At 35.8% G+C, this 26,111-nt stretch overlaps 1 protein-coding gene across 8 annotated transcripts in view; it reads left to right on the top strand.

Annotated features, from left to right (window-relative positions):
* DICER1 (dicer 1, ribonuclease III) overlaps positions 1-26,111 on the top strand; it is a 67,983-nt gene that overhangs the window by 2,070 nt on the left and 39,802 nt on the right. For 5 of the 8 annotated variants that reach the window (XR_010070762.1, XM_063332710.1, XM_063332712.1 and 2 more), the window contains exons 2-4: positions 16,764-16,829; positions 17,767-17,867; positions 25,467-25,659. Coding sequence is in view for 7 of the 8 variants with exons in the window: in XM_063332710.1 (XP_063188780.1) it covers positions 25,516-25,659 (144 nt within the window). In the remaining variant the exon portion in view is untranslated. The remainder of the gene's footprint in view (positions 1-16,763; positions 16,830-17,766; positions 17,868-25,466; positions 25,660-26,111) is intronic. The other 3 variants (XM_063332715.1, XM_063332714.1, XM_063332713.1) reach the window with 2 other exon arrangements.

Below are 26,111 nucleotides of genomic sequence, written 5' to 3'. Positions count from 1 at the left end.
GAGATACCAGTGGAGGGATAAGACACATTATGAAATCTAGAGCCATGAAGGAAGCAGTCAGGGAGCTCGTTTGGTTTTCTGTTTGCTTCCCCTGTCTTTGAAAGATGTCTGTGTTCTACAGATTCAAAACAAATGAGATGCTCTTTACACCATGTGTAACTAAAATACCTGGTGCAACAGCATATTGGGAATGCTAAAAGTTTACAAGGAAGTTAAAACAATTAATCTGTAGGGCAAATCATCAGAGACTATCAAACACAGGAGTATCTTTTCAGACTTGGCAAAAGTCGAGGTGACTGGTCAGTGGAAGGTATTCTTGCTTGCCCTGTTATCACACTCCTTCGTAGATGTCCCGCATTGGTTACTGGTAGAGGGAAGCCAACAATCTAGAAAACTGTTTTGTCTGACATAATATTATGCTAATGCTTTTATAGAAGTCGCACTTTTTTTTGAGAAATACCTTGGTGTTGTATTGCCTACAAGAAGAAGAAAAAGCAGAACCTGCAGTTCAAAAAAACCCTGTTGTCATGATTTTTGTGTCCTCCATAAGTGTTTCTCATTTCCCATTTCAAAAATTTGTAAAGTACTCTTCCCATTTTTCAGAAAAGTTATGGACTGCACAAAGTTGCTTTAGTACAGCTGATGAGAGTCTGAGTATCACGACTTCACCCATGTGCACTTACAGTATGAACTGACTAAATGGGCATTGATCCGTAACTGAATGCAGATTACTGGCAAAAACAAATACAAAACCTTGCGTATTCTTCTTCGAAGAGCAAGGAGCCATTTAGTAAAATGGATATGGTAAACTTGGAGTTGAAATACTCTGATTTTTCTTTGGATAAACTGTGGAATATGAGTGAGAGCAAGAGTTGAGGAAGATTTTGAAAAAGACTGTATGATTTAGGGATGATGAGTATTACAGTAAGCGCTAAGCCTACAAACAGGAGTTTTATTTCAGGGCATAATCTAGTCTATCAGGCAGCAGGTAGAACGTCAAAACATTCTTTGAGATGGGTTGTTCCATCATTCCGTAATTCTCTGTGAGGAAATCCAGTTGTTTCTTTCATGTAGTTGGTACAAACTAGGGAGTATACTGAGCTTGATAGATTGTTGGCAGAACAGTGAGATGGTTCCTGTGCTCCGCTTCCTTCCTGTCCTGATGCCTAGCTCTGTAACCACTGACCATCTGCATCCCATCACCTTCATATGTTCAACAGTAATTTCTTCAGACCAATAGCAGAGAAGTTTGATTTTTTTTTTTAATTATTTTTTTTTCCCAGGAAGTGTCTCCCTTTTAAGAAAGTAGAATTATAGTATTGTAGAGAACAGGAACCTCTATATAATTTTGTGCAACATGCTTTTAGAACACTAGCCTGAAGGCTAAGAATGATTGGAATAGAGGAGAAAGCATGATTTTTCTTTACACCATCCAGACATCTTTCCTCATCCATCAGCCTTTCATGACTTCCATATGTATCGTGATAAAAGAGAAAAGAAGAAACATGATACATAGTGAAAACTAAAAGTTCATTTTTTTGGCTGAAGTTACTGCAGTCTTTGGTTGGGATTTGATGGTTTGGTGTTCAAACTGTGTTGATTGTTTGGGGGGAACAGACGGATGCAGGAATGTCATTAAAATAACCATTCTAAAACACGATCTACAGGACAGGGCAGTGCCTGCTTTAACATATGCCATGATATTATATTAGGTGAACTCTTGATTTTGGTAGTTCTGGCATGCCTTACCTAATAATGTCATAATTTTTCAAGTTTGAATGTTGAGCAGTGTATCTCAAATTCCCTTGTTATTCGTGCTCTGTATTGCAGACTGCATTAGTTAAGTAAATTTTCTGTGACATTTGTCACCTTCAAATTCCCGCAGCTTTTGGAGTCACAAAGCAGAGAATTTACTTGCATGTTGCGCAGCTGGAGGTGTTGAAATGTCCTTCTCTGGCAGGAAAAGAAGGAAGAGCAATATTCTCCAGCTTCTTGCATAAATACTCCTGAATCCAAGAGACTTTAGTACCTCTTGTCATGGCTTTTACTTAAGTGCGACACACTCTTGAATCTGTGCTCCTTGTTTTGGTTGACACGTGTTACTTTTGGGTCCCTTCTTCCCAAGGGAAAAGAACCCAAAGTCTATTCTCTTAATCCTTGCTCATACATGATAGTGTTGTAGGAGAAACTTGTTTTACTCTGCTTTTTTCCTCTTTGTGTCTGTGGCTCAGTATTTATGCTATGTAAGCTGGCATGATCAGTTTCTGCCTGTGTTTCACATCTTCTGTTACTCTTCATAAAGGATCAGTTCCTTTGGGTTCACCAAATAAGTGTGAATTTATACCTGAGATGCAGCAGAGGGACTGCTGACTTGAAGGAGTGGTTGCTGGAAACAGAGGTGGTCAGGCTGGTACTATTTTAGCTGGCACTGGGATGTTTTTTTCTTTTAAATTGCTCATCAATATCCTTGTGTTTTTTCATTTGTACACAAAAAAAATCCCACCCCAAACTCCTTAATATTAATTATTAAAACCTGGTTTCCAGTGCCTGTCTTGTCTTTTGGAATCTGATTCCTGATAAATTGTCAAGCCATGTAGCAGCCTTTTCCTCAGCAGAGATGCTGAGTAGTAGCTGGGTAGTGATAATAAATAAATAAATCAGTTGGTCTCCTTGAAAATGTAAGAATTTAGGAAATTTTTAAAAATCTTTTATTTCTGAAAACGGGTTTGGAGTTTTAGACCTGCCCACTTACTGATAAATTTACTTTCCTTAGGAAGTGAGGCAAATACAGCTTGCTTTTTAAAGTTAATTTATTTGACTCCATTGAGATGGTTTGGCTACGCAAGCATGTCTGGGCTGGCTAACTTTGCAATTCACACTTCTCTTTTGTTTGCAAAGTCTGCTTTGTTTCTGATTAGATCAAGTTTCTTACAGCTTTCTTTGCAAGTCTTACTGGCTCTGTATGATGACTTTGGCTGTATATTTTCTTGTTCAGAAAGAAATGAGCAAGGCTTACCTACCTAAAAGTGAAGTTGCTTCCTAGTTGGTAGTAAAAATGTCTAGAGATGATCTAGTGGTTAAGACATTGTCTAGGATTCAGGTGACCAAACTTCTCTCACGGACTCTTTTGAGTTTTAGCAAGTTAATTCTGTATCTCTGTTTTCACCCGCTCCTTTGAGTTTAAATTTCAAGTGCTTAAATCAAAGACAGTTTTTAGATGTTTACATTCTGCCTCTATACATTAAGACAGTTAGCGTTATTTAAGCTGAATTATTAATTATAACTTCATAAAGCCACAATGTTCATTGATTATGTATTTGATCGTCTTTAATCGGGGTATTAGTGCCTGGGATCAGTCTCAAATTAAGACTTTTAGTTCGGCACTTAAGCTTTGTATTTCTGATCAGACAAACCTGTTTGCCTTGCTGTCTTCATGGTCAAAGGCTGGTAGGCTTTCCTTTTTGGAAGAGGACATAAAATGAAAGAAAGTGCTTACAATACCACAAAGAGTTTTGGCCTCTCATTTTTTCAGTGACCCACAACCTTTTGCTATCTTTTCACTAAAGGTAAATGCCTATATTGTCAATTTACTATGTAATGTTATAAAGAAGTGATACAAGGTCTGTGAAAAAAACTTTAGGGAAAAAAAAGACATGCCCCCTCCCCCCCCCTCCAAGTTACTGAAGGTCACTTTTAGTTACTGTTGCTGTCTGACATGGTGCTGTCTCAATGATCTCCAAGACCTTAGAAACCTAATGACTATTGGAAGTGGATAATGGGCATGAAAAAGTACACTCCTTCTGCTGTATGTTCTGTGAGTAGTCCCCAGGAAGATGTGTGTGTTCTTCATTTAGTCTTCTTGCTACCTTGCTTTCCTGTTTCTGTGAGGCAAAATAAGAGGAAATTTCACCCTAGGAATTGATTAGTTTCTACCAGTGTAGTGAGTCAACATGAATGGTAGAGAGTGTAAGAGGAAAGTGACAGAAACGTGTTACTAAGAGCCCTGGGGTTATCATTCTCTCTTTCTCACTATTTCTACAGTTACTTTAAGCAAGGTCTGCATTTTCTGTTAGCTTATGCAAATTAAACAAAATCCCATGCACCACCTTATGGTTTTTTACTTCTTAAAAAAAAAAAAAGAGTGGTGGTGGTGGGAAGTTTTTGCTTTTTTCATTGTTTCCAAAGAATATTAAACTCTGTCAATATCAGCCTCCTGAGTTGACTTATATTGACACTGAAGAAACATAGCAAACTGTAACTTATAGGGCATGAAAAAGCTGTTTTGTTTGTATACTTTCAAAGATTATAGATAAAAAAACTAAGAAGTATATACCCGGCTATTCAAGGCCATAGGTTTATATGCTGAATAGATCAGTTGATTTGTTTACTGTGTAATTAGAAAAACTACGATTTAGTGAAATCTTCCTCTGAAGAAGTGTGACTATATCATGTACTAAGGAATTTGTGTCCTGGGATTTGAGAGGAAAGAGTTTGAGCTGTGACAGCTGAGAGAGCTCTGGAGGAGGAGAAGGAGGTGTAGGTTTTATGAAGGTAATGGGCAACGTAGGCCTGCATTTTTACCTTAAAGTATTTAATTGAAAAAGGATTGGGAGAATGCGAAAAACATTTATGAGCTCCCTGGGTCTTTGAAAGACACACGATCAACTTCCAGGAGATGAGTAATTTTCCCTATGGTAATCTTTGCATAGGTAATGCTCTGCTATGTAGAAGTTGAGAAGTGAAACCTGCTTTGATTAATACTGAATTGTCTCGAAAATGGCCTTCTCAAGACTATGTTACCTAAACTGAATAGAAGGTGATTTTCAGTGACAAAATTAATGGTGTGTTAAAACTGTCTAGTGACCGGTTATTATCTCAGTGGATGAGGATCTACAAGGAATTACTGGATGATTTTAGGGTGTGTAGTGACTGGCATAATGATGAAGCAGGTGCTGTTTTCTGGCAAGCATTTTTAGTAGCATGCCAATAATGCTACTAATGTATACATTGACTGCCAACTATTAGCAATTGTTAAAGTCTTTTATTGGTTCATCCTATTATTGCTGCCTGCTGCCACTAGGTGTTTCCTTTTGCTGCATTCAATTAAGTTTTTGGACTAGACAGCAAGAAGTTTTGTTTCTGGAATTTTTAGGTTTATTGTCACTAGCGTAACACAGTTCATCAACAGTTGGCAGTAGAGAAGCTGGTGTCTGGTTTTGAGTGACAGTCAAAAACCTGTTGAATCCAATTTGCTTGTTTTCTGTAATGTAGACTGTCAGAGTGGATGACAACTGTCTCCTCATGCCAGCTCTAATACTCATCTGATCTCCATCAACTACTTAATTCAGCTTGCTGAACCTGCAGAAAACTTGCCTAGGTCAAGAAAAAAAAGCACTTGGTTAGTGTGCTGACCTGTTTTTCTCCAACAGTCGTGCGAGTGTCAGAAGCCGTTTGGAGAAGGGAAGGAGCAGTGAGAGTGGGGTTGCTTCGTGTAGCACTAGGTTGCCATGGGATTGGATCCACAGTCTCGTGAAATCTAATCCCAAAATACTGCTTTCCACCTGATTGTCTTCCTTACTCTATGAATATTGATTTCTCTTCTCACCTATCAATTAAAATAACTGTTTCATATTTTTCTCAACCGTCCACATTCTCACTTATTGTTAATAGCTGCTGTTATAAACAGGTGCATTATTACAATAATCTTGTGGTTTTATATGAAAATCATCTGTGGTGAATCCAGGATATGGACTAAAGCAGGGGAGGAAGCTCATGTTGTGTTATGAAAATGGAATAAAAATTCCATTAGATTTAACTACATTTCTTTAGTAATATTCTGAGGCTTTAACAGCTTTTAAACAATGGTAACAACAATCAGAAATTGCAGTAATCAAGATGGAACACTTAGGCTCTAGCTATTAGCTTGGGAAATTCAGATCTGAAGTTATGCCTAGTTTAAAACCTCTCATTTTTATCTTGTGGTAGTTTGTAGTCATGACTCCATAATTAGGGAGTTGTGCAAGAAACTGCTTACCATTTTAAGACATCTTTTCCAGTTTTCCTCAAATGCAGTGACTGTGTACTCCAAGATAGTAATATAATCAAATCAAAGCCCTAAAATAAAAACCTAAAAAATTAATGTCTTCTTATATCCAGTTTTCTATTCTTCTGAAAGTGATAGGGTGGGGGTTTTTTTGGTAATTGCATATTCAAGTTCTCAGGCATACTTTGATTAGGTGTAGAAGCTTTTGAAAGCAGAGTGGTTAGGCTTCAGTGAGGGAAAGGTAAATCATTATCCTGATTAAAAAAAAAAAAAAAAACAAACCCAACCCGCCACCAACAAAAACAACCCCCAGAAACCAACCCAAAAAACCCTACATACAGAAACAAAACCAACCAAACAACTCCCTAGTTTGTTTATGACCAACATGGAAGAGATCTGTAATCCTTAATTTGAAATCAGGGCTTTAGGACCACACATTATCCACAACAGAAGTCTTTTTAAATAACTGTGTGGGAAGTTCAAAAGTAACAAGTTGGACTAGTTGAGGGAGGAAAGTCACCTTTGCAAATCAGGAAAACTTTCAGATTTTTCTTTTTTCCCCAACTTGAGTAAGGTTCTGTTTCTCCCCACCCCATAAATTTGCTTTCAGAGTAGAACTCAGGGTGGGATTAGGCTATACAAATTTTCCAGACTGGGGATTGTTTTTGGTTTTTTTTTCCCCAAAATGCTAAACTCAGTTTTATGGTGGAAATTGACTGTGTTTTTTGTTAAAACATGTAATTGAATGGTGATAGTACAGTTAAGATACATTATACCTTTGGGTAAGAATATCTAAAATGTAAACAATGTGCCATCCAGTGTTAGCATTTAAAATGTGGGCTATACTTCTGTATCCCTTTGGATTTATGGGATAAGCAGTATTTACAAGTTTCCATTTACAGGCATACTTATAAGAATATTAGGCACTGTATGTATAGTTTTCATATGAAATAGTAGCCAATACTTAGTGCAGGAGTATTTGCAATTGATGTTATGACACTGTCTTAGAGCGTTAATTATTAAAAAGACAAAAGCAGTAAAGTTTTTAATATTAAATATTCATATTCTTTACAAGTTTGCATTCTAATTAGGGGATATATGATCATGGAGTTACTATTCAAAACAGTAAATCCTTTTTCCTGTTAGGCATCTGAGGTGCATAGGCTGTATCTCAGGCTGTAGTTTGACGTGCATTTTAGATGGCATTTCTGCCTAGAAAGAAAATACCTATGTATCCCCTGCTAGCGGTATTTATTAAGATTTATTGGTGCAAGCATTTCTGAAGTTGTATGGTAAAGTGGATTAAGGAGACTAATTAATCTAAGAAACAGCTCTATTCTGTGTGGTTTCTTTATTCTGTTATGATCCGTCTCTAGATGTGGTCACAGATTACCTGGAAACAGTTGTGCTGGCATAAGAGAGGGTTGGAGACTGCGTGTAGGTTGAAGAGTGAAGAGTTATGCTCTTGTATGTGTAGCAGTGCCATATTAAATGCATAATAAGCTGTCATCTGGGAGCCTTTATCATACAGCATTTTGTCTCGCTGCTGTGTGAAAACAAAAGAAAAAGCGGTAAAACACTAAGTGACTTTCCTGTATTTTGTCTACACCAGAGATGATGTTTTTTCTGTGATTGTTTTAGAAGAGCTTGACTGTACAACCAGACACAGATTTTTATGAGCATATTTGAGAGAGCTAAAATGAAATACCAATCTGGTGAAATTATGCTATGCTAAACCTTCGCATATGCTCTTGTTTAATCCTACTAGAAGAGGCATAGTAAGGTCACTCTTCTCAGTGACAGCTTGTCCGTAAGGGCTTAATGCATTTTTACTTTTTGAATGAACTTCATTGCCTTAGTTAATTAGTCTCAGTTTCTGTAAGCTCTTGTCTGTGCAACAAAGTCAAACTTTTAAAAGCAATACACCTTTAAAATTTCATTTCAAAACTTTTTATATTGCCAGTCTTAAAGGCTTAGACTTACAGCCTGGGATTTTTTTGTTTTGTTTTGTTTTTTTCCACCAGTTAGGTTTAGTATGTGTTTGAAAGATGCTGAAGTAGCTTGAATTGTAAATTATGAAAATGGCTATTTTTTAATTAATTATATGTAGTTATGGACAAAAGGAAGGTTTGTGAATGTTGGAGTTGTATCCTGCTTTCTCCTAAGTATCTGTCTATTCAGTCTTTAAAATGGTGAAAGCTAATTGCATTTTTCCACATAATACTACTTTTGATTTTTGTTGTGCAAGAAAGGTGTTGTAATTAATCTGTTAACTAAAGAGAAGTTAGAGATTTCCTCTTGTTCAGGGTTGAGAAAGCAACGCTGGGGAAGAAGTGGTAAATCTTTCAAATCTCCTTTGAAAGTTAGGCATGTAATCTGCTTAAATCGTTCAGAAAGTCATACCAATCAATTATCTGCCTCTTTAGGCATCCTAGTGCATCGTTTATGCCTGCTCAAATAAGTCAGCTCATTAACTATAGCTGATAAAAGCAAATGATTAGTCAATTAAATTGAAAGCCAGTTGTATTTAAATATTTATTTTGCATAAGACAAAGTCTTATTTACTATCATAACTTCAAGATACATTTGCATTGAGTTGTAAATTCTTTCCAAATATGCTGTAATATGCATAATAGGTGGAGGGGGGAAATTGTTCTACATAATGGAATATACCAATTAATAAGCTAAATGATGTAATTACTTGAATGTTAATAATGGCTGTGACACTACCCTCCTAATTAATCAGATGCCTGTATGTGATAGTTGCAAATCAAGGTAAATAATAGAATATGGAAGCACTGTTTCTAAAGAACTACAAAAACAAAGTAAGTTTCTAACTGATAGAAAGGTTAGTTCTGTAAGAAACTTTATATGTAAGGTTTCCCGATATAAATCAAGATTAAGTTAAGGGGTGTTAATGCCTTCAGTTTAATCAGACTTTCTGTGTTGGGATGTTATGGTGGAGTAATTTACCTTAAAATGCTTGATTATTCCCCTGCTTTTAAAACGAATTATTTGGTACCTTAAGACTTAGTGAGGTGGGTTTTTGTTGTTTGGGTGGGGTTTTTTTGTTTTGTTTTTTTTTGTTTTTTTGTTTTTTTTAAGCAGAAGTATCTCTATTTTTCCAATACTTTAATTGGGTTCATGTTTTTCTGGTTTGCTTGTAGAAACTTGCTCCTTTCCTTTTATTCCCTCATAACTAGATTGAGTTCTTTGTCATTTAAATGCTGGCAGTATTTCTTCTGATCCTATTAAAAGGTTATGGATTCATTACAGCTGCTCTGCTGTCCATGCCCCTCTGTGCTGCTCCATGGATGCCTTTGGAGAGTCTGGATTTGATTGACCTCTGGAGAACTACATAGTCAGTCAGTTTGACCTGCTGGAATTGGTCATTGCAGGGTACTGTGGGGATAGATGAGGACAAGAAAGTACTCCTAATCCAGTACTCTTTGCTAAGTGAAAGTATTGAAGTGTTTGCAGCACTGCCCAACAAAAAGGTGTCCAGGAATGTTTCCACAACGTGCCTGCCTTAGAAAGAGTCATAAAATATTGAACACTAGATTTTCTCAAGTTAACCCAGATTGGAAGAATGATATAGTGATAACTGCAAAAGATCATGTGTGAATCTGTTGGGGTTTTTTTTTTTTCACCCTCAAATTCAGAATGATGGAGATGTGTTGTACTGCTTATCTGATTCTCCTGTCATCTCCCAGGCTTTTCTTGTCAATCACCAGGATTTCTACAGTGAACGTACCTGCTAGGCTGTCACTTTTTTTTTTTTGTAGGTCTTAATGTATCCAGAGTAGAAGCTTAGGACACCAGCAGAAAGGGGAGATAGTCCAGGCTCTGCTGACACAGCTGTCAGGTAGACCCCACGGAATTTGGCTCCATTTTTTCTGAAAACTCAGAACTAATAAAATAGTAAAACACCTCAGAGTTTTTGCTGATGGTTGCTTGATATTGGCTGCTTAATGTTGCTGCAACCAAGCAACCTGTAAAATGTCTGCTGTTATACTTCTGGTAATTAGATAATAGTAGGCATAATGATAGGTGGTTTGAAAACTTATGTGCAAACTACAACTGATACAGTAAGAACAGGACAGAATTCTTTCTTTTGCTTCCTATTTTCTGTTTTTGGTGCTACTATTATTTGACAACCAGTGCTGTGGAGCTGGTAATTCAGGTAAAGCAAAAATCTACAGTGATATTTTTAGAAAAGAGACTCTACTGAAACTAGTGTGTTTGTGTTCTGTCCTGAAAATGCAGTTCATAGCTGATTGAATTATAGGACTATATTTTAGTATTAAGGAAGTAGAGGAATTCCTTTGACTGAGGGCTGTGAACCGGGGTCCTGGAGGGTATGTCTGTCTTTCCAGTGCAATATTGTGCTAGTCATTCAAATACTGTCTGGAATTGAAAGAACCATAGGAATATATTAATTCTGAGTTGTGCTCAGCAGAAGAGTTAATTGGCAGGTGCAGAACTATATTAATTTATTTATATTGCTTCCAGAACCCAAACTAATGTCAGAAACCCTGAACTGCACCATTTACAGGGATTTAACTCCTTTAAAACATTATTTCTCAGCCCTGAGTGGTTTTAGATAATAATTTCAAAGAAGTGGAATTGTTTAGCAATATTCCGTTATCTTTCCTTCTAACCTGCCTCTAATCATTGAGTGATGCAGTATTCAGTAGATCATAAGTGTTTTGATGTCTGAAACCATTCTTTCATTTGTGTAGCTGGGATTGCTTTTCCTTATATACAGAAATAGCTTTTACTCCATTATGAGAAATGAAGGGTAAAAAATTAACTTGTCTCCACCTCCCCTTCCTTTTTTTTTTTTCTTAATGATGGCTGTAGCACAACAGCTTATTTCAGTTTTTCGAAGTTTTTTTTTTATCATTCAACAAGGGGGAACAACTTGAACCCTTTTTTTTTGCCACACAGTATTAGTATCCATTACTATATATGTAATGTGCAGACTTAATGTGAAAAACTTGACTAATGCTGCACTGGACTGAAAAGATTCTTAACTGTAATGTAGACTTGGCGTTAGGCAAAGGTACCTATTAATGTACATTCAGAGAAATCTCTCAAGGATACCTATTTTACGTCCAATTATTATTTTTCATCTTGGATTCATTCTGCCGCTCTGGACAGATGGCTGACTCAGGAATGGGTCTGTCTTCTGATTTGTGTCTGAGCATTGGAAGTGTTACTGTGCTTCGTTGCATCAGCATTGGAGATAAGGGACCCTCAGCTCCAATAACAGGTTACTTCAAAACTCTGACATGGTAGGCTGTTTATCTGTTTGACCTTGTGCTATCTTTCATAGTTGATCAGAATGTGAAAAGCTTTCAAAGGAAGAAAAAAAAAACTTTAAAATTTAAAGTTTCTCAATCAGTGTTTAGACACCTGTGATCCCACATACTGTGGAGAGAAAAGTTTTCCAGTTGTATTTTGTGGATCTTGAATATTTTTATTTTTCAGAGTCAATCATGATTCAATATTTACTCTTAAACCTAAGATTTCCATTCAAGGCATCCATTAAAGGTTTTTTTTTCAATGAAAACTTGGAGTTATACAGTGCAAGATGAAGTCCTCAAATCTTTGCAAACTGTCCCAGTTTTTCTTACCAATAGTTCAGGACTGAAAATACACAGAACAAGCACGTCTCGTCACACTGTTATCTGTTATTTTTTGCCACTTTACCTCAGATAAGAACTTCAGCACTCCCATTGCTACCTTTTTGCCAAGTAAATTCTTGCACATATCTCAGTCAGTTTCAGTATCGTGTCAGTTGTTCTTGAAGGTCAACAGTGCTACAGGTAGCCTGTGATATGAAAATACTACATGAAGCTTCTAGCTTTATACTGTTAAAATATAATATTTACGGCTTCTCGCCCCTTTTAAACCCCCATGCAAATCTATGTGCTTTATTGGACAATATTGAAAAGTAAAGATTGATACATTAAAATAAATAAAAATTGTTAATTGACATGACCTGCCAAAGTCTTATATTTGTTTAACTGTAAAGAAATGGTAATACTCTATTCTAAATGCATGTATTTACATGGACAGAAATAAGTATAAAATGATAGAAATATCTATAAAATGCTGCAGCTTTTTAATGCGATATTCATTGTATTCAACAAGGTGTGCATTATCTAAGTACCTACTTCTATGCCGAAGCCTAACACTTCAGTAGGATATAAAAGCCTCTGTCTTAAAAGATTGCAGTTCTTGTTAGTTTGACTCAAATAAGGAAGCATTAATTACTACTGTTAAGTTAAAGTTTATTTAAATTTTTATAAATAGAACATTCAAAATACCTGGAATCTATCTAAAGTGCTTCATGGTGCGCAAATTTTTATATTATTGGTCCAGTAATGCTGCAGAATGCAGTGCATGTGCTGATTCGAGATTATCATCACACAAATAATTGACGCTGGCCTGCTTGATTCTTATCTCTTAAAACAAGAAATAACTCAACATAAAAGCCTCTTCTGGCTGCTCTACACAGTAAGTTGGGTAGACAGATATGTAGGTTAAGATACTAAGAATTTCCTTTTCTAATGACCTTTTCCATTTTGGAATTAATTCAGATCACTTTACAGTCAGGCACGTGTATTCTTTTCTGCAGTCATAACATGGGAGATTCTGTTCTTCGCATCTTGTGTGGGGGTCCTTGTAACACTGCATTACACGGAGCATTTTCATCTACGCCTTTAGACATTCTTACATATTCTGAGAAAAAATTGATGGTGCTATGGAAATGTCTTACCAATGATTCATTTTTTTTCTTCAATAAAATCAAAGAATCAATTAATTATGTTTTGGGTTTGGTGTGGTGTGGTTTTTTTTTTTCTCTGGTGTTATTCCTCTGGAGATTGGATTCTGCGGCATCTGAGCAGCTTTGAATGTCTTCTGAGTTTGGGAGCAAAAATAGTCTGTTTATAGTATGTATTTTCATGAACGTAATATTGACTTCATCCCAGCTTCACATAAAAGAAAAGTCTAGTAGTGTGCCTGCAAATACTTTGCAGGCAAAGAACATGTGCAGGCATGCAATGTAACTGGTGAGAAGTCTTGCTTTTTTAGGAAGACAGATTGAAAACTACAAAGCCCAAAATGTAATTGGAGTAACCAGTACCTAATACTCCTGTATTTTAAGGTCGCATTAGGATGAGTTAGTTGGATGCACTGTTAATAATAAATACATTCTTTTTTGAAAATAAGCCAATTATTTCTACGCTAATTCTTGGGTGATACATAAATTGTTATTTTGACCAACCATAGGAGATTTCAACTCTCACTTTAGACTTGGTGGAATTTCTAGAGGGTGACTTAGAACCCAAATATCTGCAGGTCTTCCATCAGACAATTAATGACTTCAGAGAAAGCCTTTTGTAATGCAGGACTCCTAGTAATTTTGGATGTTCTGGCACAGAGATAACAAAACTGTTGAGTGTCCACGTTTTGGGGAGCTTGACTTTCTGCCACATGAAGAGAACGAAGAGAAAGGATTTATGTTTATGCAGATAATGGGATTGAAATCCCCACATGGGGTTATATTCAGGGGGCAGCTGCTGCTTTTATTTATCATAAGCAAGAATAATTGGTGCCTTGGAACTGTAGTTGTCTCACAGCTTGCCCCCAGACTGGGGAAGAGAGAAAACCCTGCCCTAATGTCTGCTTAATTGCCTTCATGTCCAAAGACTAGGTGCCTCAATGGCTTTGAACATAACCCTTAAATAAACTAAATAATCACCAGGAAGTAAATTAGTACCCAAGTAAAGGACCAAATAGATAAATTCACAGACATGGTCAGTAATCCCTTCTTGTGATATTGATATAATAATAGTATAGTTACCTACATAAATATGGATCTATAAACTTAGCTGTGATGTGGTTTTTTTGTGGGTTAGTTTTCAAGCAGCAGCTTGAAAAAATTTGAATTAAGCATTGTGTGGAATAATTTAATTCTAATTGCTGTTAAATCTATTAAGTGTGTTTCGGAATGTTCATACAGCTCAGATTTTTTATTTGGAGAGATGTGTCCTAAGTGTAATTTTTTTTCCTGACTTCCTTGGATGTTAAGAATGTTTTGGTTTGGAGCTAATCTGAGGCAGTAGGGAGTTTGTATTGTGGTTTCTGACTAACTTTGTTGTTTGTACCATAATAAACCAAAGAAAAATATTTGAAATGTAACATTGCTGAAAAACCACATGGAAGCGAAGGATGAGTCTTGTTTTATAGTCACCCCTTCCCCTTCTCCCAGCATCTGTGACCAGCTGTAACAGCAGAGAGAAGGGTTGCCAGCCCAGACGCACCTTTTTCTCCCAGTCCTAATGGCAGTTTTTGCTTTACCCCTGCTGATGCTGCAGGACTTTGATTACCACTGGAATTCATTTGTGTTTGCATGAAGATAATTCACTTCATTATAGTTCTGTTATGAGCTTAAGAGTCCAATTGTGTAGATCTTGCAAGATAGGAACTTCATTTTCAAGTTGTTAACAGTTTTTGAATAATGGTTTAATTAAATATTAACATCATTATTGAGATGGAGGGAATAGCTGTTTAATTTCAAACTGTAGAAGATGTTGAGCAAGAGCAGTGATAGTTTGTGTTTCAGATTCAGCATGTTGTCTGTAGTGTGTCAGTAGGTCTTTAACTTACAAAACTTCAGTCCTTTTTCTGACACATCTATCACACTAATATGATTATTTTCAAAATACTGAATTACAAAACCAGGAAATAAAAAATAAAACCTGTTGATACATTCTTCTGTATGCTCTTTGATATATTTGGGTACTTGTTTGGTTTTTTTTTTATTAGCAAATGTTTTAAGTAGCAAGTAGCTGAGATGCTTGAGGATCTTGGCTGAGATTTGCGGAAGTAACTAGTGGTTGCTCGCAAATTGCTGGAGCACTGGAGATTTGCAGAAGTGACTGGTGTGTCACTGCTTGGATGCTTCTCTCGATTTCTTTATAGGAACTGATTGGTTTTGGTGTCTTTTTGTTTTCATGTTGCTTTCTTCTTCAAGTATTTGGTGCTTTTGTTGTCTGTCTAGGTAGGCCCTCCAAATGGCTAGTTATCTTGGAACTCCCACCTCCTACTTTTAGATGAAATATGTGAATATTGAGCAGTTAATTTAAAAAAAAATTAAAATTGGTGATGTTACTCTTCAATAGAAGACATTCTAGCAGTCTAATTTTTTGCAAAGTCAATGTCATTAATTTTTCCTTTTTGTCTCTTTTGCGTTCTTTTAACAAGATCCCCAGTCATTGTAGAGTAAAACAAGATTTATTTATTTATTTAATGTGACTTAAAGAAAAAAAAATCTTACCAGACTGGACAAGTGTTACAGTTGTTAAATGCTGGAGGGGTTGGTTCGTTACTGGGGCTGGTAGCCCTAGCTGTGTCCCTGGTGTGGGATCACTGGCAAGCTGCAGGTGCCTTTGGCTTGCAGAGGGGAAGGACTAGCCATCTACAGCACCAGGCCTTTGTCTGCCTGGGTGCACCAGCACCATTTAGATGCTAATGTGCTATATGCTGGCTGGTTTGTACTAGAACTTGACTGCATCTCAGGAATGTGGCCTGTCTGGTTTTATGTTGGCTTCAGCATTAAAAGGGCCTACTGTAATTCATGTCTGCCAATCGATTAAAGCTGCAATTCTTCCATTTTACAGCTTTGAAGTGCCAAAGGAAATTGTTTGGGTTGTTGGAGAATTATATACTTCTTTTTGGTTCTCCCAGATCCTACCTGCTGATCGGCATGCTTTTTGTTTACCATCTATGATTAGGGAATAAAGCGAATTTGCTATGTGAAGCCATTTATGGCATTAGCTTTACTGACAGAATTGAATCTCTCTTTCTGTTCATGTTTGTTATTTGGTGGGGTAACTAAATGCTCTCTTGTTCCTTTCTGCTTTACTTGCAAATATTAAGTGGAGTATATTTCTGTATTTTTGCCAGAGATGTGATAGTTTTTTGTTGTTAGATTACCTTCTGGTTCAATGGAACACGTATTCTGGTTCATGTTTTAGAGGCAGTGAATAAATGAATAACCTAGGCATAACAGGGACGTGTTATGATAAATTTAAGTTCTAGTTGCTGCATCCTAGCAGGAATTTGCTGTATTTTGTGCAGGAAAAAAAAAAAAAGGATGTGTGTATGGTGCAAACACAAATTTAGAAAGTAGCCCTAGGAATAAAATTCTTGTAGTTCTACTTTGTACATGAATGTAGTACTCATCAGATTTTCTGTGCTGAACTCCCTACATGCTCTTGCTGTAAAATAAAACAACTGTTTATTCTGTTTTCTCAAAACACATGCATTCTCTAAGATTTCTTTTTTTTTTTAAATGTGTTGAATGATAAGTTTCTTCAAGATTTCATTACTGTATTAGGTGAAGCATGCGTGGAGGGAGCACAGGGGAGGAAAACTGTAAATCTAGTTGGACTCAGCTAGCAATTACTTTAGCAGATAAAACAAAATATGCAAATATCTCCTGAGCACTCTAAGGCTGATCTTTCAGACACTGAGTGTCTGTATCCCTAGCCAAAAAAGGACATATGATAATTAGATTTTGAAGGACCATGTGCTGTTGCTACAGAGCTAAATATTAAAATGCAAGAAAGCAGACTACCACATGGCACAATTGATTTTTATGGCAGTTCATGTTAAAATGCTCTCTTTTTATATTGCCTTTTAGGTTACCTAGGGTGAAACAAAATTACAGGCTTGGAGACTCTGGAAAAGCTCAGCATCAGCATTTGAGGTAAAAATGAACATACTGAAGTAATCTTGGAAGTGTCCTTCTTGTTAACTTTATGAAACTGATTGGAGTAGAAATTTTCATCAAGATCCATTTTGCATTTAAGTTTTCAGTATTGATTTTTAAAAAATTGACTTCAGAATCTATCTTTTTAGGTCTGGAAAGACTCATACTTTATCTGAATATATTGTGTAAATTTTTTATTTTAGAGCTTTGAAAAAGTTGTAGATCCAAACAAAAATACAGTATTTTTGTTTTGTAGTTTTATAGAATGGCTAATATATCTCTGAAATTCTTTGTCATGGATTACAGTCTTCTAATTTTACTTGTATAGCTAAATGTATTTTTATGCAAATCACCATCCTAATTGCAAAATACTCTTACTTTTATAAAAACCATATATGTTAATGTACTTAAGAAGAAATGTTTGTTGCTTTTCATGAATATACTGTTATTATTTGTGGTTTCAAATTGTAATACTTTAAAGAAGTTTAAGTTTAGATTGTCTTTTTTTTTTTAAACGTTTAACTCGGGTGAAACGAAAATACATGGGCATGGAAAAAGCAGTGCAATTATACAGATCATAGTCAAATTGTAATAGTAAAATAATACTACTGTATTTCTCTTATGAACCAGTTATTAACTTTAATCATAGTAACCTGTTAAATAGGATTAGGGAAGTACTCTTTACTTGTACATTTGAACTACCAATAATTAGCTTTTAAATCACTCTCTTAATTTTTTGTTTCTAATACTAAACTAAGATAATTCATGTTCAGGGTGGACTTAAATAGTCCATTTTCTGTCAGCAAGTTATACTGTAGGGTAGACACATTTAAATGTTCATAAGCAACTGAATTGCCACATTTAACTCTGCTATTGTAGTTCTCTTTTCAAACCATTTTTATAGTTCATAGGTGGTGTTGTTGTTGTTTTTAAGAACCGAAGCTTGCAAATTATGTGATTAATCTACAAGCTGATATCATGATGTCAAAATGCAGTTCGGGAAGCATAAACACAGAGACTGCGGAAATTAAAACGGTAAGGCCATGCTTTGTAGTATGGGAGAAGCAGGTTTTTATGTATCAGTTTACTGTATTCTCCTATTTTATATTTAAAGCATAGAGTAAAGTAAGTTCGGTGCAGGAAGTTACAGGAATTTACTGTGAATTTCTTTAAAAAGAATAATGTAGCTACTTTATCCATAGATTGTTAGATACAGCAATGGCGGAGATAAAAAAGGTCTTTGTCATGAAACGCATGCTTTGATATTTCTTATGAAGTTATTAGAAGATGATTAGAAAAGTATTCAGTTTTTCAAAAGGGTGTGTGTGTTTAAATATTTCTTGTGGGTTTTATACTCAAATGTGTTTTGTTGGTGAAATATAATCAATTTAAAAAAAAAGTGGGAAGAGGGGAGATACAAAGGGTTGGAATTAGAATTGAATTTGTGTTATTCCAGGTAAGAAATACAAAGTAAATGGTGAGGGAAGTAAATGGCAGGTAAATTGTTAAGGCCTTAATTTCAGTAATATGCTTCAGTTTGAGTTATGAGTTCAGCAAAAAACAGGAAAAGAGGCTATCCAATGAAAGCTATGTAGAAGAAAAATTGATATGTAGTTTGAACATAGTGAAGACAGAAATGTATTAAGTTTCAGTGATCTTCACTTTGCCTTGCATCTTAGGTGCTGTACACTTAAGGGTTTATCTTTTGTCCTCTGTGTTAAGGAGGTAAAAGAAGAGAAATCTGCATAGCACCAGTTCTGTGCTGCTGATTAAGCAACTGCATAGTTAGGACTGTTCCACAGGACCTTATACACATAGTTTTAAAAAATGAAACAGTTTGTTCCAGAATCTGGCTGCATGTCGGTATTTGTTAAAGGAGAAATGTCCCCTTTTGAAACTTTCATTCTGGATGCCTCATTTACTGGTGGCACTGTAGATACACTAGAAAACTGATTTTTGTTTTCACATTTTATTTCTGTCCTGGTAAATGTCCTACAGCCCATCAGTTTGCATGTTAAGCTGATATATAGTGGTATAATCCTTTACAACGTACAGCATTTGTTCATGTGATTTGTGTCTTGCTGGCTCTGTTGGTAGAGCTAGAATAATTGCAACAGAAAGTGTTTATTAGGCTTTTGCCTCAAATCCAGGTTTGGTCAATCTGGTGCCTGAACACTAGGTGAGGGACTTAAGGGGTTGTGTGTTTTTCAGAGTCTGCTAAGTGTCATGTTGTACTCCATTTCTCTCCTATATACAGACGGTTGGGAGGAGTCTGCCAGGAATTCCAGCTGTTAACTATACTGTATTGCTTGTAGAAATGCTTCAGAAGCAGCTCATTCAAATGTAGAGCCTAAACGTAATCTTCATTTAATAAGCTCTTTATTGAAACTTTTCAGAACAACAGAAAGCAGCCAAAGCACACAAACCTGCTTTGATATGTCTTGGTGTGCTATTAGAGACCAGCGTTCTGCTTGTGCTGTTAAGACTGGTTCTGTATCAGAGAAAGAGAACCAAAACATCCTTCTACTTGAAGGTGTACATTCACAATAAATATTGATGATTGTGCGTGGGAAACCAGAGAAGCTGGTTCTTAAAGAAATGCTTACATTTGAACTTTGTTTACATGCTTACATTTTTGCATTCTGTTTGCCCTTCTTAAAACGCAACAGATATGAAATACGGGTTTGGAGTGGTTTTTTTTTCCCCTTTAAGAATATTGTAAGACCAAATATAAAGACTTCTGTTAGGCAGTGTATGTGGTGAAGGTCTTTGAAGGATAACAGATAGGGAGTGTCTTGTGCAGCTGTGTTGTATCTTAAATATAGCATAATATAAAAGAGAGATTTCTGATTCATCTTATTGAATAGTATTGCTTGACATTATTGCCTTGCCTTAGACCTTCTGGGCTGAATGTTGTCGTTTAGAAGCTTTGAATTATGAGTTTTGAGCAGAAATCTCAATGCTTAATTTTCAAAGTATCCTAGAGAGCAGTTGCTAAATGAAGGGGGGGGCCAATCTTTTCCCATGAAAATGGAACTTTTACACTTGTTTCTGAGCTGTTGAGTTCTGGGATTTATTTTTTTTTTCCAAATAAAAACTAGGTGTGTTTGCTTTGGATTTTGGGTTTTTTTTAAGTTCTCTAAAAGAAATGAAGTTACAGGAGGAATATTCACAAAATATACTTTTATAATAATGCTTTTGGACTATCACAGAAAAAGTAAAATCCTTTTAAAAAGTATACTTTTAAAAGCAGGTTTAGAAGCCAGACAATGTAGTAAATTGTCTGGCAAATGTATGTTGACCTTCACTTGGACAAAAACTGTTCTTGCCACTGAATGCTTATAGTGTAAGTAGAAGTCACTTTACTGCAGACTTCGGCAGTAGTTGGTATAGAATATCCTCAGTGAATATTTTACGCTTTCTAAATTAACATTTGTATTCACTTTCTACTCTGTATTTTACATTTGTAATATTTTACAGTTTTATCTTTCCTTGTTTCTCCATTACCCAAGTAAGAATTTTCTGTGTTAGATCCTTCAGCAAATCAATGTTTCATGTAGCATTCGGACATAAAACTTACTATGAAGCATGTGATATTCAGACTCTTTAGGTGTTTGTGTAAGAGAATATTCAAGCAGCAAGATTCTATTCATATTTTTTTGCATAGATTGTGGTTTGTTTACTTAAGAATAAGTGAATCTGTTTTTTTCCACCCCTTGAGGCTAACTTTTTTTTGCTGATGCTAAGCATGTTTTTAGAGAATAAATCAGACATTTCTTGGACAAAGATGAAAACCTACAGCATTAGAAATATTTTTTTGTATTACGAGGATTATATTGGGTACAAATTTACAAATCAATGTTAGTGAAGAAAGCACACGAAATACATTGTGTATGGCAGTAATAAATTTTTGTTGTTAATAGGAGAGATTTGTAGTTTTGCATTAGCTTGGTATGAATATAATACATATTATGCATGCAAATGGTGGTAAAAATTTGAAACATGCATCCCCAGGACTCTAGTCTCTGTTTCGTTTACTTCAGAGTGTCATTCCATAAATGTTTTAAACAGTCCTTGGAGAAGGACTAGATCTGGGATGACTTATTCCAGGTGAGTGCCCTGTTTGGTTTGGCTTGTATTCCTTAGTGTTGCCTTGAAATTTTTTTGTGTACCAAGGGACTGCTTCAACTTGGATATAGTCCCATGAGTGAAAATCCTACAGCACAGCTCCCAAATTACTGTAGTCTGGAAGAAACTGCTATTAAATGTTGCTGACTGTTCATTCCCAACCTTGTGCCCTTCTGGCATAAAGTTCTTTAAATGGTAGAACAAGGGGTTAGTTTTAGCTCTGCAGTTCACTGTCTGTTCACATAAATGTGCGTTAAAGTAAGGACATCGAGTTATGGATTTTGCCCTTAAATCTATCAAGATTGATGCCCATAAAACTGGAACTTTCAGTATTATTTTAGTAGAACAGATAAGCTTGGGCACTGTGCTGCTTGTTTCCTGTGTTTCTGCCTCCAAATTCATCTTCTGCAGGTTTTTTCTTATTCTGTCAGTTTTCAAAATAACGCAGTGGATAAAGATGGAACATCTTTGTTACTCACAGTGGCTGAGCAAGACTAGTTTGGGTTTTTCTGCTTCTCTTAGCTAGGTTCAGTTAGCTAGGTTCAGTTGAATTCTGCCCACAAATTCTGAACACATGTACTTAGATCTCAAATGTTTTCAATTTAAAACCTGTTCTTCAAGTAGATGTGTTTTTTCCCTTTTTATTTCTAGATGGTCTTGTACTGCTTTTCTTTTATGGAAGAACTTGATATTTTCCCTTGGTATTGAAATAGAGACTTGGAATGATACAATTACTTCATTATTCTGGCTTACTCCCGTAATAACGTTGACATTGATCTTGTCAGATCTTATATACTTCCAATACAAATAACACAAATGAAGGCCAGGGCTAGGAAATTTTAGCACAGCAGGAAGTAGCATTGATGGTTTAGGGAGGAGAACTCTTTCTTTTTACCTGAGTTAGCATACAGTGGGAGGGAATTTAAGCTATTTCAAGTATATTCTGCCTTGTATGAGCTTAACTCTCTTATTTCGCTAATTAATTGTGCAGTTTATCACAGGCAAATTCTTTTTTGGTCAAATTGTAAGATGATAACGGTATGGGTAACAGTGGCAGGCAATGTTTTGCTTGTGCGTTTCAAGTTAAAATTTGTGTGTGTACTTCCTTTTGCACTTCAAGGGTTTTTTTGAGAATGCTTTTTGATCTTCATGAGATGATTGTACTTGAGGGCAGGTCTTTTGTGAAGATACATGGGAAATAAAATTGTAGTTTAGAGTGTACATTGTTTCATAGTTCCTCCAGCTCAAGCTGGAACTACAGGTGAGTATAAATGCCCTTGCTTCTTGCAGTGGGGTAGGTAACGTAGTATCACTGTCACAAAATGTGTAGCAAAGGAGATATGCTTATTTGTGAATATTAGATTCTGTGTTCTTTTTTTTTTATTAGCAGTCTTCTCAAATGAGGCTGGTTTTCTTTCCTTAATTCCCTCCTGGTGATGTGATACAGCTATTTTTTTATTTTCCCAAAGTTGCACTTAGGATTTGGAAAAGAAACACAAAATAGGTGGAATAGCAAATGAAGAGGAAGCACTGCTGATCTAAAATGATTTATAAAATTGAAGTGGCTGGACTTAGATGCAAGAATGAATGGCTTTAGCTTTTATTATGCAAAAGGTTTGGGTTTTTTTCCTGGTCCCTTCTAGCCTTGAGCAGTTAAGGTGGCTGTGACCATGACTCATTTTAAACAAAGCAAAGACTAACTGTGCTTCCATATGAGTTGCTATGTGTAAGTAGAGAAACATACCTGAGACCATTTAAAAAAAAATAAAATATTGTAGTCATGATAAAGACTTGTGTTCTTCAAAGGACTTTTGTATGTGTTACCACTTAGCATGATACTCATTAGAATATAAATTCCTTCTCCCCTGCTCTTATACATGCGAGCTGTCTGTTCATACAAAAGCTTCACTAATGTTAGCAGTGCCCAGAGTTTCCAGATGCTTTCTACCAGTGGGTGGGGAAAATTGTGTATCATGCTACTGTCCTTGCCACGTGACTGATTTAATTTAATTAGTCACATACTGATTAGCGTCGGTACATTTGATGTGCAAATGCTCAGTAGATCAGAGTGTCTAGGGTGATTATCTTTGCTGTGTAGCACATACACGTCTGTCCTGCTGGTTGTCTCCTGTGACCCAGAGCTGTGGAGTCCCGGTGAAGGAACAGCCATGAAGCCAGTAGTTCCAAAGAAAGATTGAACCAAAACATCTTTCAGTTGTACCAGATTTGAACGCTCTATGAAGTTACGAGTTGAATTGTTAGAACAGAACCTGTGTGTGCTTGTATGCATTGTTTGAAACGTATAAAAACAATGTAAAAATCTACAGGAGTCTTGCTGTACTATAACTGAAATGAATAACGATGTATTACTGATTTTTATGATGTGTGTAGACTATATTGGTTTCTATTTGCAGCTAAATAAAGTGATACCACATTGATCCATTTTATCTGTTTAGATAATCTGAAAGACTCAGGCTGAAACAGTTGCTTAGGTTACAGGATTGAAAAAGTAAATGAGAAGATTTGCGTGAGTTTAAAGATACATTCAAAAGCAACTGAAGAAAATCAGCTAAAATGCCAAAAGCATTTTTAGTATGTCCTGTGATAATTTACATTCATTTCTTTTTTTTTTTTTTTTAAAAAACCCACATATTTGAATATATCTTTTCTTCTGGAGTCTTCTTCCCCGACAGTTTCTGTGAAGCTCAAATTAAAATATCAGGCAAGATTCCAGCAATACCAACACAGTTCTCTTAGTAAAGAAATAACTATTTTTAATGGAGGGGGAGGTACATTGGTTGCTGAGCTAAAGATTAGGAAGTTACGTCTACCGTTTTTCACAAAGTAGTGTTTACTACTGAATGCTTATTTTCAAAAGAGAAATAATTCTTTATAATGGAACAGAACAATGTTACTTCAACTTAACTACACTTTTCTTCGGGACTGTCTCTATCCCTTTAGAAAAAACTGAGAAAAAGCTTTATCTTTGACTGTTTTCTGTGAAGTGGCATTACTTTTGCATGAATCTGCAAGAGGAGTGGTCATGTAATTCAATGTATTCCTTTCTCTTTATAAGATATACCTGAGGTGGAAAACTAGAGTTAAGTTAGAATATAAATCAGTGTTTAGACATGCCCCAAATTATAATATTTAACTTAAAAATGTGAATATAGAACAAAGAGCTGCAATGTTTTATTAGTTGAAGACTAGGTTAAATAAAATAAAACTTTATCTTGGGTTTTTTTTGTAATTTCCTAAAGCAGTTATTTCTCATAATCATTCGTGAGTAATATTTTCTATTAGATACCATATAATACTTTTCTCAGTTTTTTCTTCCCTACTGCGTATTTGCAAACTTTAACCAACTTTCCTATTATATAGAAAAGCAAGGATATTTCTGTGCAATAGAATGATAATTATATCTAATGTATATCTAATGAATGCTTAAATTTGAAAGTGTTGTCAATTTTATGCGTTTCTCATTTTGAGACTGATGCTGAAATGAATATAGAGCATCCAGGAATTTTGAGGAAACCTAAACTTTGAAAATTCATACCCTATTCAGAAACAGTATCTGATTTGGGGGGGGGGGAAGTACTCAAAATGTCTTAGATTTGATGCAATATGTTTGTATTATACTTCAGCAATATTTTTCTATATTGTCAGGACAGTTTCCCTGGGCAAGGTGGAATTGATTTTTTTTTTTTTTTTAACCTTGACCATTCCTAACAGATAGCAAACACTTTTAAAAGCCCCCAGTGATGAGGACTTCGTAGCCTTAGTAGGAAAGTGTTTTCCACAGCATAATTGGCATCAAGTTGTGAATGGTTTGTTTGTTTATCGATTAGAATATCTTTCTGGAAATTGGTGGTTAACCTGATGAGGGTCCCTTTCTCCATTAGTCCTTGTTAGAGTCATCAACAATTATTTATAGTACTTCTGCCAGTTCCTTGAACAGATAACCTTATCAGAATCTGTTGATTTGAAAATACTGAGGTTCTTTTGTAGTTCCTGTTCGTTTCCTGATGATTAGAATAAAGTTCCTGTTGCGTGTGTGTGTAATGTTTTAACTGGTCGCAAGGACTTTCTGGTTGGAAAGAAAAATGGGAAATATGATATTTACTTATACCTGTGCTCTAGAAAATCAATCTTTTTCTTTCTTGAAGTAAAGCTAAACCAGCTTTTAAAAAAAAAAAATTGTTCTTAAAGATATTTGAAATAGGATTCTGTCAGAACATAAATTGAACTTTATTCCAAAATGTATATGTATAAATCCAAATGCCTAGAATTTACTTTGCCCCATAAAGTACATCTCCTTTCAAATTTCTTTGGTACTTTAGTAAACAGACATCTATAAACTTAAAATTAACATTTTCTGCTGAAAATGGTATGAGATTTAGCACTTACTGGAAGTAAAATCAAGTAATGTCCTTTTCTTAGAATAAATTTCCTTTTCTTGCTTTATGTTGTGTCTGTATCTAATACTGTTTCTCTTTCTTCTCATAGTAGGCTGTGCTGGAACAAAAATGCAATGAGAGAAACACTGGATGAATGAATGAAAAGCCCTGCTTTGCAATCCCTCAGCATGGCGGGACTGCAGCTCATGACCCCTGCTTCCTCCCCAATGGGTCCATTTTTTGGACTACCATGGCAACAAGAAGCAATTCATGATAACATTTACACGCCAAGAAAATATCAGGTACTAGTGACACTACTAATAGAGTAATGTCAGAAAAAACTACAATTAAATCCATTAACTTAGTAGAAAAAGAACCAGAGCAGCTGGAGAATGTGCGATGTTGTTGCACACAGTCTGGGCATGTCTCTCTCTCAGCTCCACCTGTTAATTGTGTTTCTTTTTTCTTTAGCTTGACTGTGTTCTCCATTGGTAATATTCCCCACGCCTCCTTCTCAGTTTGCTCTAATGAGCCAAACAACCTTTAAGCTGAGTATTCTCTTGCTGCTCTCTGCAAAAATGCTGTTAATACAAAATACAGTAAACAGGATACTGTGCATCTGTCTTGTATGCATACAATCATGTCTCCATCCCCCTCTGACCTTCTGTCTTCTACATGGTAAATCTTGATATTTTGCTCACGTATTTAGTTCACATACTGGTCAAAGCAGCTCAGTATTTCAGAAACCCCATCA

Source organism: Chroicocephalus ridibundus, chromosome 4 (assembly GCF_963924245.1).
Source record: "Chroicocephalus ridibundus chromosome 4, bChrRid1.1, whole genome shotgun sequence".
Classification (NCBI taxonomy): domain Eukaryota; kingdom Metazoa; phylum Chordata; class Aves; order Charadriiformes; family Laridae; genus Chroicocephalus; species Chroicocephalus ridibundus.
The sequence above is the reverse complement of the archived record's forward strand: the minus strand, read 5'-3'. Positions and strand labels throughout refer to the sequence as shown.